This window comes from Carettochelys insculpta, chromosome 6, assembly GCF_033958435.1.
Source record: "Carettochelys insculpta isolate YL-2023 chromosome 6, ASM3395843v1, whole genome shotgun sequence".
Taxonomy (NCBI): domain Eukaryota; kingdom Metazoa; phylum Chordata; order Testudines; family Carettochelyidae; genus Carettochelys; species Carettochelys insculpta.
The window spans coordinates 122,192,234-122,207,566 of NC_134142.1; the positions used below are offsets into that span (position 1 = coordinate 122,192,234).

General features: G+C 50.9%; 1 protein-coding gene across 4 annotated transcripts in view; it reads right to left on the bottom strand.

Annotated features, from left to right (window-relative positions):
- Positions 1-1,716: 1,716 nt before the first annotated feature.
- Positions 1,717-15,333, bottom strand: part of LOC142014919 (uncharacterized) — a 28,305-nt gene continuing 14,688 nt past the window's right edge. For all 4 annotated transcript variants that reach the window (XM_074998196.1, XM_074998199.1, XM_074998197.1 and 1 more), the window contains 4 exons: positions 14,007-14,135; positions 10,231-10,372; positions 6,054-6,095; positions 1,717-4,100 (listed from right to left, as the gene is read on the bottom strand). In XM_074998196.1, coding sequence (XP_074854297.1) covers positions 3,793-4,100; positions 6,054-6,095; positions 10,231-10,372; positions 14,007-14,135 — 621 coding nt within the window. In that variant the 3' untranslated portion in view covers positions 1,717-3,792. The remainder of the gene's footprint in view (positions 4,101-6,053; positions 6,096-10,230; positions 10,373-14,006; positions 14,136-15,333) is intronic.

A 15,333-nucleotide genomic window follows, 5' to 3' on the forward strand; every position in this document is an offset into this window, starting at 1 on the left:
AGCTCTGCCACTGCACATCCACGCTGCCTTGTCCAGCTTCTCTAATCTCGATTCGGTTTCCAGGTGCTGCCACTTCACAGTGGAGTTGCTGAGCATGGTTGCAGGCTCTCAGGCTGATGCCCTCTGCACCCCACGATTCCTGGAAGAATCCCTTCAGTGTGCCAGGCTCCTTGCGGGTCACAAGCTCCCTGGGGTTAGGCCGTAGGCCCCTCTGCCCTCTGGGACTGACTCCAACAGACTCTCAGAGGAACCACTTCTTCAGTGTGACACCCGCTCTTAAGGACCATGAGCACACTGTCTTGGGAAGAACTCATTCAGCGTCAGCCTCCTTGTGGGTCACTTGTTTCTGGGGGTTGGGCCCTCGGCCCCTCCACCTTCTGGGACTGACTCCAACAGATTCCCAGGAGTAGCCCCTGCTCGGGTGTGGCACCCCCTCTCGAGAACCACGACCACAGTTGCTTGGGTTCGGCCGCAGGACCCTCCGCCTTGGGAAACTGCACCTCACTGCCCGTCAGCACACCTGGGTCTCACAGGCCCCTCTTCTTCTTCCGTGGCGCCTGTCACTTACTACTGGATGCTCCAGCCTCGGGGTGCAGAACATCCCACTTTTGACACCAGTGTGATGGGGTTCTGGGGTCCTCCAAGCTCTGCACCCTGTCCGCAGGCAGGAGAGTCTCTCACTCAGCAGGAAAACAGCGGGTTTATTAGCCGACAGGACACAGCATCGTACAGAGGAGTCAGTACAGCAGGCAGAGCCAGCCAGTCCAACCCATGTTGAGGACAGGAGGCCCCGAGGGGCCCCCAGAGCTGGGGCCTTGCCCCCTCCTTTGTCTCTCTCTCCCTCAGCCCAGACTAACTGCTTCCCAATTCCCACTTCCAATTCAAACCCCTCAGGCTCCACCTCCTCCTTTGTCTGTAGTACAAAGGTGTTACCTGGTCGTCAGGGTTACCCTCAGCAGGAGCCTCACACCCTGTGTGAGCCACACACTCACACACACACACACACACACAGGTATCCCCCACTCCATCACACAGAGCACCCACATCTGGCAGACTGCAAAGAGCAGCACGACCAAGCTGCTCCAAAGGGGCACGGTTCTCCAGCAGCCGCCACTGCCGAAGAGCAGTGGTAGCACCGGGCGCTGCAAGCCCCTTTGCAAGGCCGCGCCCAGGGCTTCGTTGTTCCAGCACCCTTTTTTCTAGCACCGCTATTTGGAAGTGCGGGTGGGGTTTAAGATGTGGGGGATTAAACTGCTGGAAGGGGGGGTTTTGGGGTTGCGGGGGCTTAAGCCTAGCGGTGGGGGGGGCGCAGTTTGGGGATATGGGGGGAGTAAGCCTGGGGGTAGTTTGGGGCTATGGGGGGCTTAAGCCTGGGGGCAGGGGGGCAGTTTGGGGCTAAGGGGGGCTTAAGCCTGGGGCAAGGGGAGCAGTTTGGGGTGATGGGAGGCTTAAGCCTGGGGGTAGCGGGGGTGGTTTGGAGCTGCAGTGGGGGCTAAGCCTGGGGGATGGGTGGGCAGTTTGGGTCTATGAGGGACTTAAGCCTGGGGGAAGGGGGGGGCAGTTTGGGCCTCTGGGAGGGTTAAGCCTGGGGGCGGGGGGGGCAGTTTGGGGCTATGGAGGGTTAAGCCTGGGGATGGGGGTCAGTTTGGGGCTATGGAGGGTTAAGCCTGGGGATGGGGGTCAGTTTGGGGCTATGGAGGGTTAAGCCTGGGGGCGGGGGGGCAGTTTGGGGCTATGGAGAATGGGGGGGCGGAGCCTGGGGCGGAGCAGAGGTGAAGTATGGGCGGGGTCACTGCCTGGGGACTATGCCACTTCAAACGCCAGCATCACGCACTACCCGTGCCTAGCTCTGTCCCGGCTCCATGCACCACACGCCCCCCAGACATCTGCAGAGCGGACAACTCTCTCAGTGCTTGTGTGAGAGACCCAACCCTGCCCCCACTCTGAGCAGCTCTGTGTCTCATCTCCCCAGGCTAGGTGTGACTGAACACTTCCTGACAGAGCACGTTGCTTCCTCTTTCTCCTTCCTGTCACATACCCCCTGTGCTGCTGGCACTGCCCCACCTCACTTCTGTAATCACATTGTTTCCTGCCAGGAAAGAGACTCTGACCAGGCTAACCCACCTCTGCCACCAAAACAGAAAGCCACCAATGTGAGACAACATGGTAGACATCTTGCTAGCGAGCTAGATTAAAAACAGATGTATAATATGTGACCCTTTGCATGCTCTGCTCCCCTATTTTGGCTCTGCCCCTCTAACTGCGTGACCACGCCTGTCCTAGGTGGTAATAAAACAGGAAAAAGCTGTCCTGGCGCATGTTAAAAGCTAACACTATTATTTATTAGGTGATGAGCTTTCATGGGACAGACCCACTTCCTCAGCTCTGGAGAATACTGACAACTGAGAGAAAGAGAACTGTTTTAACAAAAATTAGGAAAAAAAATGAAAGAAAAATGATGGTGATGTGAGTTCCTGAGCGATAGCTTCTCGCACACACTGGCCAGGCCTTGGGTAACCCGAGCAGAGTGCAGGCAGGTGACACCTTTTGCCTGGGCTGCAAAACAAAGGCTGGAGGAAGGGTCTGGCTGTTTGGTTTTTTTTTTTGAACCGGGCTGCAGGGTGTGAGGCAGTCTGGCCTGTTCTACTCTGCATCCATGCCAACTTCTAAACCTTCTGGTCTACCTGCTGGCTGACCTCTCATGGGGTGCGGGGCGGGGCGCAGGGCTTGGTGACACCCCCACCCTCAGTGACACCTCCTGTAGTCTAGAGCACTGACAGACCTCAGCAGGTCAGGAGCCAAATTAGTGATCAACATGAACTAAAAGAGCCCCAGCGGAGTGAATGCATTGCATCAGTTACCATAGACCTGTTCCTGTGGGTGGATGGATGGCTAGATAGAGATAGATTAGCTAGTAAAAGTGTACCTGCTTTCACTTCTGGATATTTGGGTACAATAAAGATGTGCTCTCTGTGTGTGTGTGTGTGTGTGTGTGTGTGTGTACGTTTACTCAAGTAGTTTTCCAGAGGGACACCAGTGACTTGTGCTTAAGTACACACACACACACACACATATGCACACATGCACGCAAGCAGCTGCTCTTTTATTTGAGTAACTTTGTAACTTTCTCTGTACTTTTCCCTTCTCTGGAGGCCTGGGGCAGTGGCCCTTGGCGGATGCTCCCCAGAATTCCCACACTCGTCACCTCTGTTTGCAGAGGGTTGGGTGGTGGTGGGGGGGGTGGGCTAAAGCTATTTTTCTGCTTCCTTTTTTACATTAGAAAGGGAGGTCTCTTCCACTTGAATAATGCTGAGGAGAACCAGAGGCACGCCCACTCCCTATATTTGGAGAAACTATGAAGAGTGTTCCCACTGGGTCACAGAAAGCCAGGCACAACCTTCCTCCATGGAAGAGCCTTGCCCCGTTCCTCTCAAGGAGCTGCTGGCGGCCATTGTCTGACAGGCGGTTGGACAAGCCACATGCGTCAGTAACACCTGTGATGACAGAGGTCAGCCCTGCCAGCTCGTCTGTAATTTATGGCTCTTGAAGTGCAATAGGAACACAGATGATACAGTGAGGGCGTCAGTGCTCAGCTTATGGGGCCAGCAAACACATGAACCTCAAAAGGAAAGAAACAAACTGGAGCCAGGTTTGCCTTTGGGTGCTACTCACAGGGCGTGAGGGGTTTATGCTGGGCTAGGACTGTGCAGAGAAGCAGTAGAATGGAAAGGAAAAGAGATGGATGGATGTGAGGTCCCTCCATAGGGAGACAGCTGCTGTCTCCCCACCAGCTCATCCCTGACTAGCTCCCGTTGCCTTGTGGAGTCTATCAGACAGGTTCCTCTGGCTCATGGCTTCCAGCACGTGTATGGTCACCTTCACCCCATTGACCTCTCCATAGCGCTTGACCAGGAGGTCAGCGATCTCCACAGGAACTGCTTTCTCCAGTTCCCCTCGAGGTATGGAAGTATGTCCCTCCTTCAGCTTGATGTCAGTCAGTTTGCCCTTGAATTCCTTCAGCTCTCCCTCGCAGAGGTCTTTCAAGGTGTCCACCAGGTGATCTTTCATTGTCTTTGCCATGCTGGCTCCTAGAACGTTGGCTGGCAAGCACAGAGTCATAACATCAGCAGGGCCATGCTGGGTCAGACCAAAGGGTCATCTAGCCCAATTTCCTCTCTTCCCACAGTAGCCAATGCCAGGTGCCGCAGAGGGAGAGCACTGATCAGCTAATCATCAACAGACCCACCCCTATTCCATTTTTTGGCAAACAGAGGCAAACGGTGCCACCCCCTGCCTATACTGGCCACTGATGGACCTAACCACCGTGAACATATTTCATTCGTGTTTGAACCCTGTTATAGTCTTGGCCTTCACAACATCCTCCAGCAAGGAGTTCCACAGGTTTCAGTATGCACTGTGTGAAGAATACCTCCCTTTTGTTTCTTTTAAATCCGCTGCCTGTTAATTTCCTTGGTGTCCGCTAGTTCTTGTGTTATGGGGACCAGTAAATAATGGTTCCTAATTTACTTTCTCCTAACTAGTCTTGATTGTATAGTCCTCACTCAGACCAACCCTTTAGTCAGCTCTTTTCCAAGCAGCCAAGGCCCCATGTTATGAATTTCTCCTTATGCGGCCGGCATTCCCTTTCCCTGACCCTTTCTGTTACTCGTTTCCAAACTTGTTCCAATTCCAATAGATCAATTTTGAGACGGGGTGACGGCACCGGCCATTGCCCAACCCCGACTTTGTGTACCATCTCCCCCCGCAATGGACCTTCCCTGCCCTCCCGCTGGGCGTGCATGGCTTTGCTCTCTCCCTGTGCAGGTGTAACCCACACGCCTGGGCGTGGTTCACTGTCCCATGCAGTGGTGCCTAAATCACTGCCACAGGGAAAGAGCAGGTCTCCTCTGCAGAGTTAGGCTAGCGGCAAGCCAGGGGGCTTTTAGCATAAAATGTAGAGCCTGGTGCACTAAGCTCCAGAGGTCCCAGGTTCAGGTCTGCCTGCAGATAGCTACCCAGGTATGCCTCTGTCCCAGTTACCTAGACTGTCTTCAGGGTTGCATCAGAACCTCTTCCCCTGGGGCTCCCCCTCCTGCTGTAGCTTACAGCAGCCGTCTGATTGCCCACCTGTTAGGCCCACGATCACTCATTGAATTTAAGGGCAACCCAGGACCTTCTTGGCCCTGCAGCCCCTCCCACTCCAGCTCGCCTCGCTCCGTTGCTCTCCCACACCCTTAAAAGCTTTCGTCAGGCTGGGAGGGGGTTTGGGGCATGTGGGGGGAGATGCATGCGCCAGGCTGGGGCTGAGCAGTTCACAGTGTGGGAGACCGGCCTGGGCTAAGCCTGGGACAGGGTGATGGGGCACAGGTGGTGGGGAGGGTGCAAGCTCTGGAAGGGAGTTTTGGTGTACAAAGGGGCTTTGGGCTGGGGCAGAGTGTTGGGGTGCAGGAGGTGGTATGGGGTGTTGGCTATGCCAGGGAGCTGGGGATTGGGTGCAGGAGGTGGTATGGGGGGCTAGCTATGCAGGGAAGTGGGGATTGGGGTGCAGGAGGTGGTATGGGGGGCTGGCTATACAGGGGAGTGGAGTACTGGGGTGCAGGAGGTGGTATGGGGGGCTGGCTATACAGGGGAGTGGAGTACTGGGGTGCAGGAGGTGGTATGGGGCGCTGGCTATTCAGAGGAGCTGAGTACTGGGGCAGGCTGCATTTACCACAAGCGACTTACAGCTGGCAGAGCAGCAAGGCTAAGACAGGTGCCCTGTGTGCCCTGGTAACTCCTCTCCTGAAAGAGGTCAACAAACCACTCTCTGAAGGGCAACCCAGAATCACCTCTCTCATTCTGTTCTGCAAAAGGCAGGACCCCGCATCAGGGTGGGATAAATTTTGTTTTGTGCATCGAAGCATGTGTGGATGTGCACCACCCAGAGAAACACTGTGGGAGGCTGTGGTTGCTCTGCTAATCAGCTGGGCAGCACCTAAATCTCTCCTGGGCTGCCACTCCAGCGCTCCCCTTCCAGGGAACATTACCCCACAGATCCCGAGGCTGTGACTGACCTGAAGGCTCTTCAGCTGGGGATGCTGGAGGGTTAACATCACCTAGAGGAGGAGAGAAAAAAGGGTGAATCAGTCGTCAAACTGGCTGGTTGCAGAGGTGAGTGGCTAATGCAGCTCTTAGTGGCGCAGCTAATGAGCCAAGAGAGAGGATAATTCAGCAACATTGGTTATTTGTTAGATTCTCTCTGTTTTGCTCTGCATCAATTTCCTCCAGCCCTTTCATTGTTGCTGGGTTTAGGAGCTGCTTAAGTCCTTTCTGACACTTTTCCCTCTCTCTCTGCGGCCCGCAGAGAACATTTGATGTTTAAGTTTTGAAATTCAAACAAAAATTCACAGCTCCCTCAATCACATGGCTGAACTAGGACTTTTCCCAGCTAGCTGTGGAGAAGGTGCTGCCCCTAAGGCTCCTACCCTCCAGCCGCTTTCTGCTGTATCTCCTCAAAGACTAACAAAAATAATTTATTAAGTGAGTTTTTGGGGGACAGGCCCACTTCAGCCCAGAGCCAGACCAGAACAGACTCAATATTTAAGGCACAGAGAACCAAAAACAGTAATCAAAGTGGACAAATCAGAAGAAAAATTATCAAGGATTTGTCCACCTTGATTACTCTTTTGAACTGTGACGTTGAACCAAACACTTAACTTCCCCTACCCCTCAACCTGCTTTTTCTGCTCTTTTATCTCATTTGTCAGCCTTCATACTAATTTTTCTGATTTGTCAACCTTGATAACAATTTTCAGACCTCTGTCCTTTATATATTGAGTCTGTTCTGGTCTGGCTATGGTCTGAAGAAGTGGGTCTGTCCCACGAAAGCTCATCACCTAATGAATTATTCTGCTAGTCTTTAAAGTGCTACTTTACTGCTTTTTTGTTTTGATAGTATATAGACTAGCATGGCTTTCTGTTACTGCTCTAGACGGTGATTCTCTTTAAAGGTATAGACTGTAGTGCTAATTAAACAATTGTAACAGAGAGGTAGCCATGTTAGTCCGTATTCTATCAAAACAAACAAGCAGTCATTTAGCACTTTAAAGACTAACCAAATAATTCATTAGGTGATGAGCTTTTGTGGGACAGACCCACTTCTTCAGACCATAGCCAGACCAGAACAGACTCAATATATAAAGCACAGAGGTCTGAAAATTGTTATCAAGGTTGACAAATCAGAAAAATTGCTATTAAGGTTGGCAAATCACATAAAAGAGCAGAAAAAGCAGGTTGGCCGGGGGTGGGAGGGGGGCGAAGTTAAGTGTTTGGTTCAACATCAAAGTATGTGAAAGCATCCTTATCATGGGTCAGGTGATTGCTGTCCCCATTCAAACCAAGTGTTTAATGAGTTGAATTTGAATATGAATGTTAGTTCCAAACATTCTCTCTGTAGATGGTTGTTAAAGTCTCATTTCTGCAGAACACAAACTCTCAGATCTTTAACAGAACGGCCCACTCCATTAAAGTGCAAGCAGACAGGTTTGTGTATTTGGAGATTTTTGATGTCTGTTCTACATCTGTTCATTCTTTGGTGAAGAGTGTTTGCAGTTTGCCCAATATGCACAGAGGATGGGCATTGCTGGCACATGATGGCATATATAATGTTAGTTGAGGAACAGGAGAATGTGCCCTGATTCTGTAATTAACATGGTTAGGTTCAGTGATGGTATCTCCAGAATAAATACGTGAACAAACTTGGCAACAGGGCTTTTTTCAAGGAAAACTTCCAGGATTAGTCTTATTGTGGTATAGCCTGTGGTTGCTAGTGAGAAGCCTCATAAGGTTAGGAGGTTGTCTATAGGAGAGAACAGGCCTGTCACCTAGGCCCTTCTGGAGTGTGGCATCATGATTTAGGTTAGGTTGTAGTTCTTTAATGATGTGTTGCAGAGGTTTGAGTTGTGGGCTGTAGGTAATAACAAGTGGCGTTCTGTTATTGGCTTTTTTGGGCCTATCTTGGAGTAGTTGGTTTCTGGGTATTCGTCTGGCTCTGTCAATTTGTTTTTTTACTTCTCCCAGTGGGTAATTAAGGTTTGTGAATGTTTGGTAGAGGGCCAGACAAATACCCAGAAACCAACTACTCCAAGATAGGTCCAAAAAAGCCAATAACAGAACGCCACTCATTGGCAACTTTGTCCACATATCTGATCTGGAGATACCATCACTGGACCTAACCATGTTAATTACAGAATCAGGAGCACGTCCTCCTGTTCTTCAACTAACATCATATATGCCATCATGTGCCAGCAGTGCCGTTGTGTTAAAGATCTGAGCGTCTGTGTTCTGGAGAAAAGAGACTTCAGCATCCGTCTACAGAGCAAATGTTTGGAACTAACATTCCTATTCAAATTTGACACATTAACACTTGGTTTGAACAGGGACAGCAAAACCTGACCCATGATAAGGACGCTTTCACATATTTGCTGTTGGATTAAACACTTAACTTCTCCCCCACTCTTTCTGCTCTTCTATCTGATTTGTTAACCTTAATAACAATTTTTGGACCTCCGTGCTTTATATATTGGGTCTGTTCTGGTCTGGCTATGGTCTGAAGAAGTGGGTCTGTCCCAGAATGCTCATCACCTAATACATTATTTTGTTAGGCCGTTTCCACAAAGGCCGCCTCCTTCGGAAGTGGCATGCTAATACACGGAGCGAAAGATGCTAATGAGGCACGCATGCAAATTCCCGTGCCTCATTAGCATAACGCCACATGATTTGGAGTCCAGAAGACCGTTCTTCCGGACTCCAAAACGCCATGTAGAAGCGTGGACCGGGGGGCGGGGGCGCTTCCGGAAGGAAGTCCTCCTTCCGGAAGCCCCCCCGCAGGCCGCGCTTCTACGTGGCATTTTGCAGTCCAGAAGAACGGTCTTCTGGACTCCAAATCATGTGACATTATGCTAATGAGATGCAGGGAATTTGCATCCATGCCTCATTAGCATCTTTCGCTCAACATATTAGCATGCCACTTCTGAAGGAAGCGGCCTGTGTAGAAACGGCCTTCGTCTTTAAAGTGCTACTTGACTGCTGTTTTGTTTTAATTAAACAATTGTTTGTGCATGGGGGATCTGAAGGAACGCTTCCCTCACAGCTAGCTGGAAGCAGGCAAGGGGTGTGGAGCAGAGACCACGGGTGCATCTATGCCAATACAGTTTGCTCCTGCTTTGCTTAGGTAGTTGGCCAATGCAGTGGTATTTTGCATGTTGTAGTCAACTTAAATTGTGGCCTAGACCCAGCTATGTTTATATTAAATGCAGGGAGAGCCAAAAGACGGCTACCAATGTTTGTAATTTTGTGGGAAGACAGAAAAGCAGGACTGGGCAAATTGTTCCATTAGCACCATTAGCAGAAGTACAGGAGTCCCTTGGGTTATGCAAGGGTTGTGTTCCCACCATTGCATAACTGGAATTTTGTGTAAGTTATGCGGGTGGCCTTTTTCCCTGGCGGATGCACGTTCTGCAGCCAAGGAAGCAGCAGGCACTCCTGGAGCTTCTTTGGAAAGGCAAATCCTGGTGTCATGGGGGGGCAGTTGGGGAGGGTTAAGCCTGGAGGTGGGTTGGGGCTGTGGGAGGGGGTTGGAATTGAGCCAGGGCTGCCTGGCCCTGTAGAGGGGGTTGAGCTGGAGCTGCACAAGGGGTGGTGACACAGAGCCAGGTGGTGGGGTGAGCTGGACCCGTGGTGATTTGAACCAGGGCCATGCCTGGACTGCATACCACCAACGGCGGTATTGAAGCAGGGCCATGGGGGGTGCGGTTTGAACCAGGGCTGCGCGGGGTTGAGCCAGGGCCAATGGGAAGTGGGATTTTGAGTTGCACCTAACTCACGTTACTGCAAGTTAAGCACAACTCGAAATCGCGCATTTTGAGGGACTGCCGTGTTTTGCAAATGCAGGGTTTGACCTTCAAAGTTTCTGGTGGGCAGGGCTATGCAAATGAGCAGCTGTACACCATCTTCTTCCTCAAAGAACAAAGCTAAATAAGCATCATTAAGAGCCTCCTCTTAAGTTGATTGCTGTGTTTTTTCTATCCAGCTTGCTAAGAGTTGAAATCGTGGGGAGCTGAAATCACTGGAGCCTGATGGGTAGAAGTCACAACCAAGAGGAAGACCGGCTGTGACCTCACTGTGCACTTGAGCAGCCTCACTGCTTAGTTACCTTATGTGGGAAAGACAACCATCTCCTACTAAGCCTACCTGGCCTCAGTATGCTGTCCCAGACAGGATTTGTCTGCTCTCTGTCTCTCACACTGAGCTCCACTTGCTTCTCCATGCGCCTGCTGTACACTTCAAAGTGCAACTGGTGCTTTTCTGGACCCCTGCGCTGGAACTCCAGAGCCTGAGGGAGAGATGAGATATTTTCACCCTGGCTGAGTTCACCATGGTCCCTGAGCCAGCTGGACATAGTGAACAAAGTACTTAAATTTCCTGTTCAGCGGGTGTTAGTGATTCAATCTGCTGCAGCTCACCTTTACCATACACTGATTTTTTTTGCCCCCAGATGGCCCTGTACTGCATAAGAAGTTGTATATACAAGAATCACTTTATGCACCTGTCATGAATGAATACCTGTAAAGGGTTAAATCCAGAAACACAGGTGGTTCTCTGTGGGAAGCAGCCAGGTAAGCCAATGGAAGAAAAGAGGTGTTGTTTAAACTAAAGCAGTTGCTTGCTAAGAGAGTCTTTGTCTGTAGCTGCAGCAGGGAGAGGCCAAGATGGTTCATCTTAAGAGGACTTAAATTTGAGTAAATCTCCTGGCCACGTCTTAATCAGCACACAGATATGTAAGTAGAAAGGGAATGTTTAGTTAGATGCGATCAGGTTATTTTTATTTTGGATTTGGTGTGGGACTTTCTAGGCTGGTGGATGTATTTTTCCCCTGTACTCTGTAACTTCTAAGCTGAATCCCAGAGAAACAATTCTCTGTGCTCTAAACCTTGATAGTTATAGTTGCCTTTATTTACACTCAGCAACCAACTAAGCTCATTTACTTTCGTGGTAATTTTCATCTTTTGTTTTGTTAATAAATTACATTTTTAAGACAATGATTTGATTCCTGTGTCCTAAAGCAGTGTCTGTGTATTTTCATGCCTAGACGAAAAGGTCAGCTATCAGATTACATCCTAATTCTTCTCTTGGTTTCCAAGTCTCTTCTAAGGGAGCGAGAAGCTTGGGGCTACTCCACAGGGAGCTATCCAATTGTGTCTTCCTGGGTTTTTTTTTTTTTTGGGGGGGGTGGGGGGGAGAGGCGGCTTTCTCACTTGGTGGTAGCAGCACCAAGGTCAGAGAATCTGAGGTCTTAGGGAGCTTTTTTAAGCAGAGCTTCTAGAGGCAAGGTATTTTTAAGGTTTTGCAGGTTCCCACTCTCTGCACACATAGTGTCCGAGTGAGGATCAGCCTTCACACCACGAAGGGAATATCTCCTCTTGGAGCTGGTGGTGCGATTCTCTGTGTAAGTAGAGGGACCTGTGCAAGCTCTCCTGCAGCTAGTGTGGTGACAGCAGAGTGTAGCCAGGGCACGGCAAGGAGCAGGAGGGGAGAACCCCTGTGTATGGACTTAGCTCTGAGGTGCACACATGGGCCAGCCAACCCCCCACCCTATCCACACTGCCACAGCTACCCTCTATTGTTAGCACAGCAGCTCAGTGAAAGTTAGCACAGGTACGCGTCCTAGGCCAGGAATCGCCCCCTTGGCTCCATGGGGCGATACCTCCTAAAACAGAGCTCCCAGTAGCACTCAGCATGGTGGCAACAGAGCCGTGCTGCGTTGGGTTTGGTCGCCCAGCGCCGACAGCGCAGCTTCCTGTAGGATGGGAGGTGGCACAGCCATTCGCCACCTGCATGGGCTGTGGCTTGGCAGCCTTTTGCCTCAGTGGTGGGAATTCACTGAACTATCACCCCCGCCCCTGGCCAAGCGCGCTACCCCCAGCAGCAGGTTGGAAATGGCCAAAAATGCACAACGTGGCTGCAGCGGGGCCAACAGCCACCGAGGGCCCACGGGCCAGAGGTGAGGGAGGCTCGGCTCGGCTCGGCTCCACTCCCTGGGAAGAGGTGAGGCCTACGGCAGTCAGTCCTTAGCACTGTTCAGACTGGGGCAGTGCCCTCCTTCCCCAGAGATGTGGAGCACCGAAGTAGCAGTGACAGCAGCTGGAGCTCGGGGCCCCTTTCCCTCCCCTGTTGAACAATCAGTTACTCTTCGACATGCAGCACCGCCAGCTGCACAGCAGGTTCAGTGACGCCCCACTTACAGGCGTCCCGGCTAACATCGCTCCGTTCTTAGGCTGCGGGATGGCTTGGGGAACATATTCGATAAACGCCGCACAACGTTCCAGCCTAGAACGTAGAATCACAGAACTCTAGAACTGGAAGGGACCTCGAGAGGTCAGCGAGGCCCGTCCCCCACCCTCACAGCAGGACCGAGCACTCTCTACGCCATCCCTGATAGCGTAGAAGATTTTTTGGCTTACCTCACTCTGCACACTTAGCAGTTCAGCCCGATCTCACTCCCTAGTAGGAGTGCTGAGTGGGTGGAGCAGACGTCCCTGCACCTTGGCCCCACTACACCCCCACCTTACTTACAAGGGGAGGGATAGCTCAGTGACTTGAGCATTGGCCTGCTAAACTCAGGGTTGTGTGCTCAGTCCTGGAGGAGGCCATTTAGGGGTCTGTGGTAAATAGGTATTTTAAAAAAAAAAAAACTTTAGGGATGGTGCTTTGCCCTCCCAAGAGGGCAGGGGACTGGACTCAATGACCTCTCAAGGTCCCTTCCAGCTCTACAAGAGATGTATGTCCATGTGTTATTTAAACCTCATACAGTATATGGCTATAATGTTTTTTGGATGACAAAATAAAAATTCCCTGGAACATAAACTCTCCCTCTTTACATTAGTTCTTATGGGGAAACTGGATTTGCTTAACATCGTTTCACTTAACATAGTGGTTTTCAGGAACATAACTGCAAGATTAAGTGAGGTGTTACTGTATATGGGTATTGCATTGAGGTTATGGCTTTTAAGAACCTGTAATTAACATGGCCGTTTTTCTTACTAGTTAGCACTGTAGCTCCAGATTTCATACACATCTATTTTTAGACTCCCACTACACTATAATCACTATGACATTATGCAGGATTTTTGTGCCATGCACCTGCGTAAGAAACTAAAGCTACGGTTTGGTTGAGAGATGCTGGTGACCAGTGTTCCCTGTAATAAGCTGAGCGCTGGGGCAGCCACCCAGGAGAAATTCAGGTGCTGCCCAGCTGATGAGTAGAGCTAATCAGCCCACAGCTGCCCAGTGCTGGCAACGTGTGTCTACTGGTGGTGTGCGGTCACACATGCCTTGGTGCACATAGCAAATCTTATTCCAGGAGGGTGGTGAAGCACTGGAATGTGTTGTCTAAGGAGGTGGTGGAATCTCCATCCCTAGAGGTTTTTAGGTCCCAGCTTGACATGGTCCTGGCTGGGATGATTTAGTTGGGGTTGATCCTGCTTGGGGGCAGGGGGCTGGACTTGATGACCTCCTGAGGGCCCTTCCAGCTCTGTGATTCTGTGACTCTATGATTCCATGGGCAGAATAAAATTGTTTACGTGCATTGCAGCATGTGGATGTGTACCAGCTATAGGAACCCAGGCTAATGGTTGTGGGCACTCTGCTAATCAGCTGGGCAGCACCTGAATCTCTGCAGAGTGGCTGCCCCAGAGCTCAGCTTCTAGGGAACACCGGCGACAGAGTAATTTCAGACCAGTTCCTGTGGAGGTATGAAACCAAGGGGTGACAATATGGAAGTCAACCATGAAGTTAACCTTCCAGTTGCGTGAATTGGCCGTAATTCTACTGATCAAAAACTTGAATCCTACTGTATTAAATCACACTGTAAACATGGCCTGACCACAGTTCCGCAGGTCAGGTTATTGGTTTGGCAGCCTGAGGACTTGTGGCTGAACAGATGGTGGCAGCCCCCCAGAGTTAGGTACCTGAGGGCTTATCTCAACGCTGGGCGCACTGGAGACGGCACAGTAGGACACCCCGTAATGCAGTGGTTTCGTCAGCGGTGGCTTGGGCACGTGGAAAGACTGCCACCTCTTCTCGTAATTTTCCACCGCCTGCAGAAAAGTTCAAGCAGAGTCGCTCTGGGAGAGATGGATGGAGAAAGGCAGGACGCGAAGACGGTGCTTTAATTCTCGCTATGGCCTGGTAGCCAGGCGGAGGAAGAGGCCCCGGCTTTGCATTACACAGAAGAGTCTGGACCAGGCCTGCCAACAGGGGCCATGGGCCTAGGGGGAAGCTGCATAGGGGCCCAGAGCTCTGGCCACGGTCATTACCAAAGTAGCAGCAGTGGTAGCTGGAGCTCCTGGACCCTTTGAAACACTGGGGCAGCGCTGTGCCATCGCTCCACGCAGCTCTGATGGCGGGGGGCAGGCAGGGCTGTTGTCTGAGGGGGTGCTAACAACTAACTGCCCTAGGCCCTGCCCCTTCCACTCTTGACTCCGCCCCTTCTGGGGCCTGGAGCCGCCCCTCCCACTTTGCCCCATGTGGTTAGCCAAGAGCTATGGGAGAAGAAAGGAATTTTCCCTTCACATATTAAAACCTACAAGATGGGCCCTGGCAGGGATCATCTTTGTTCTTTCAGTCACCATGAACTAAGCCTGTCTGGACTGGGGGGGCCCATCCCCCAAACAGATGCTTGAAAAGACTTTCAAGGATCAGTATAGAACATTGCTGGCCTGCGTCAGTATCTGCAACATATCACTTTAGCTATTTTCCTCTCACCCTGTTCTTTCTTTGTTTGTTAATAAACCTTTACATTTTATACCTGAAGGATTGGCACAGCGTGATGTTTTGGGTAAGATCCAAGTATATATTGCCCTGGGGCTGGGGCTGCACCCTTTGGAGCCCAGAAGAATCAGTGTGGAGTTGGTGAAATAGGTTTTAAGACTCTCTCGCCTGAGAATAGGGGGTTGTTGGTCTGGGTGGTTGGAGCAGCTGGAGAATCTGTGGGTTTATTTGTGTGGCTTCTGGCTGGCCAGTGTAGCTGGCAGCGGTACTTTTGTGGCTGGTTTGATTTGCCTTAGTGAAAAGGAAATCACAGCCCGGGCTGTAAGTGGCCCAGTTTTAAGCAAAGGTGCTCTGAATTGATTTCCTTAGCTGTGCCCAGAAACCCAGTCAAATTACAGCATGAAATTTCATACCTGAGACAGAGCACGAGCAGCTGCTGGGTCTCAGGCTCGTCCATCCCATTAAAAATGTTTAAATATGTTGCTGTTTTCGTGTCTGTGTAGCCCATTTATAGATGGATTAATA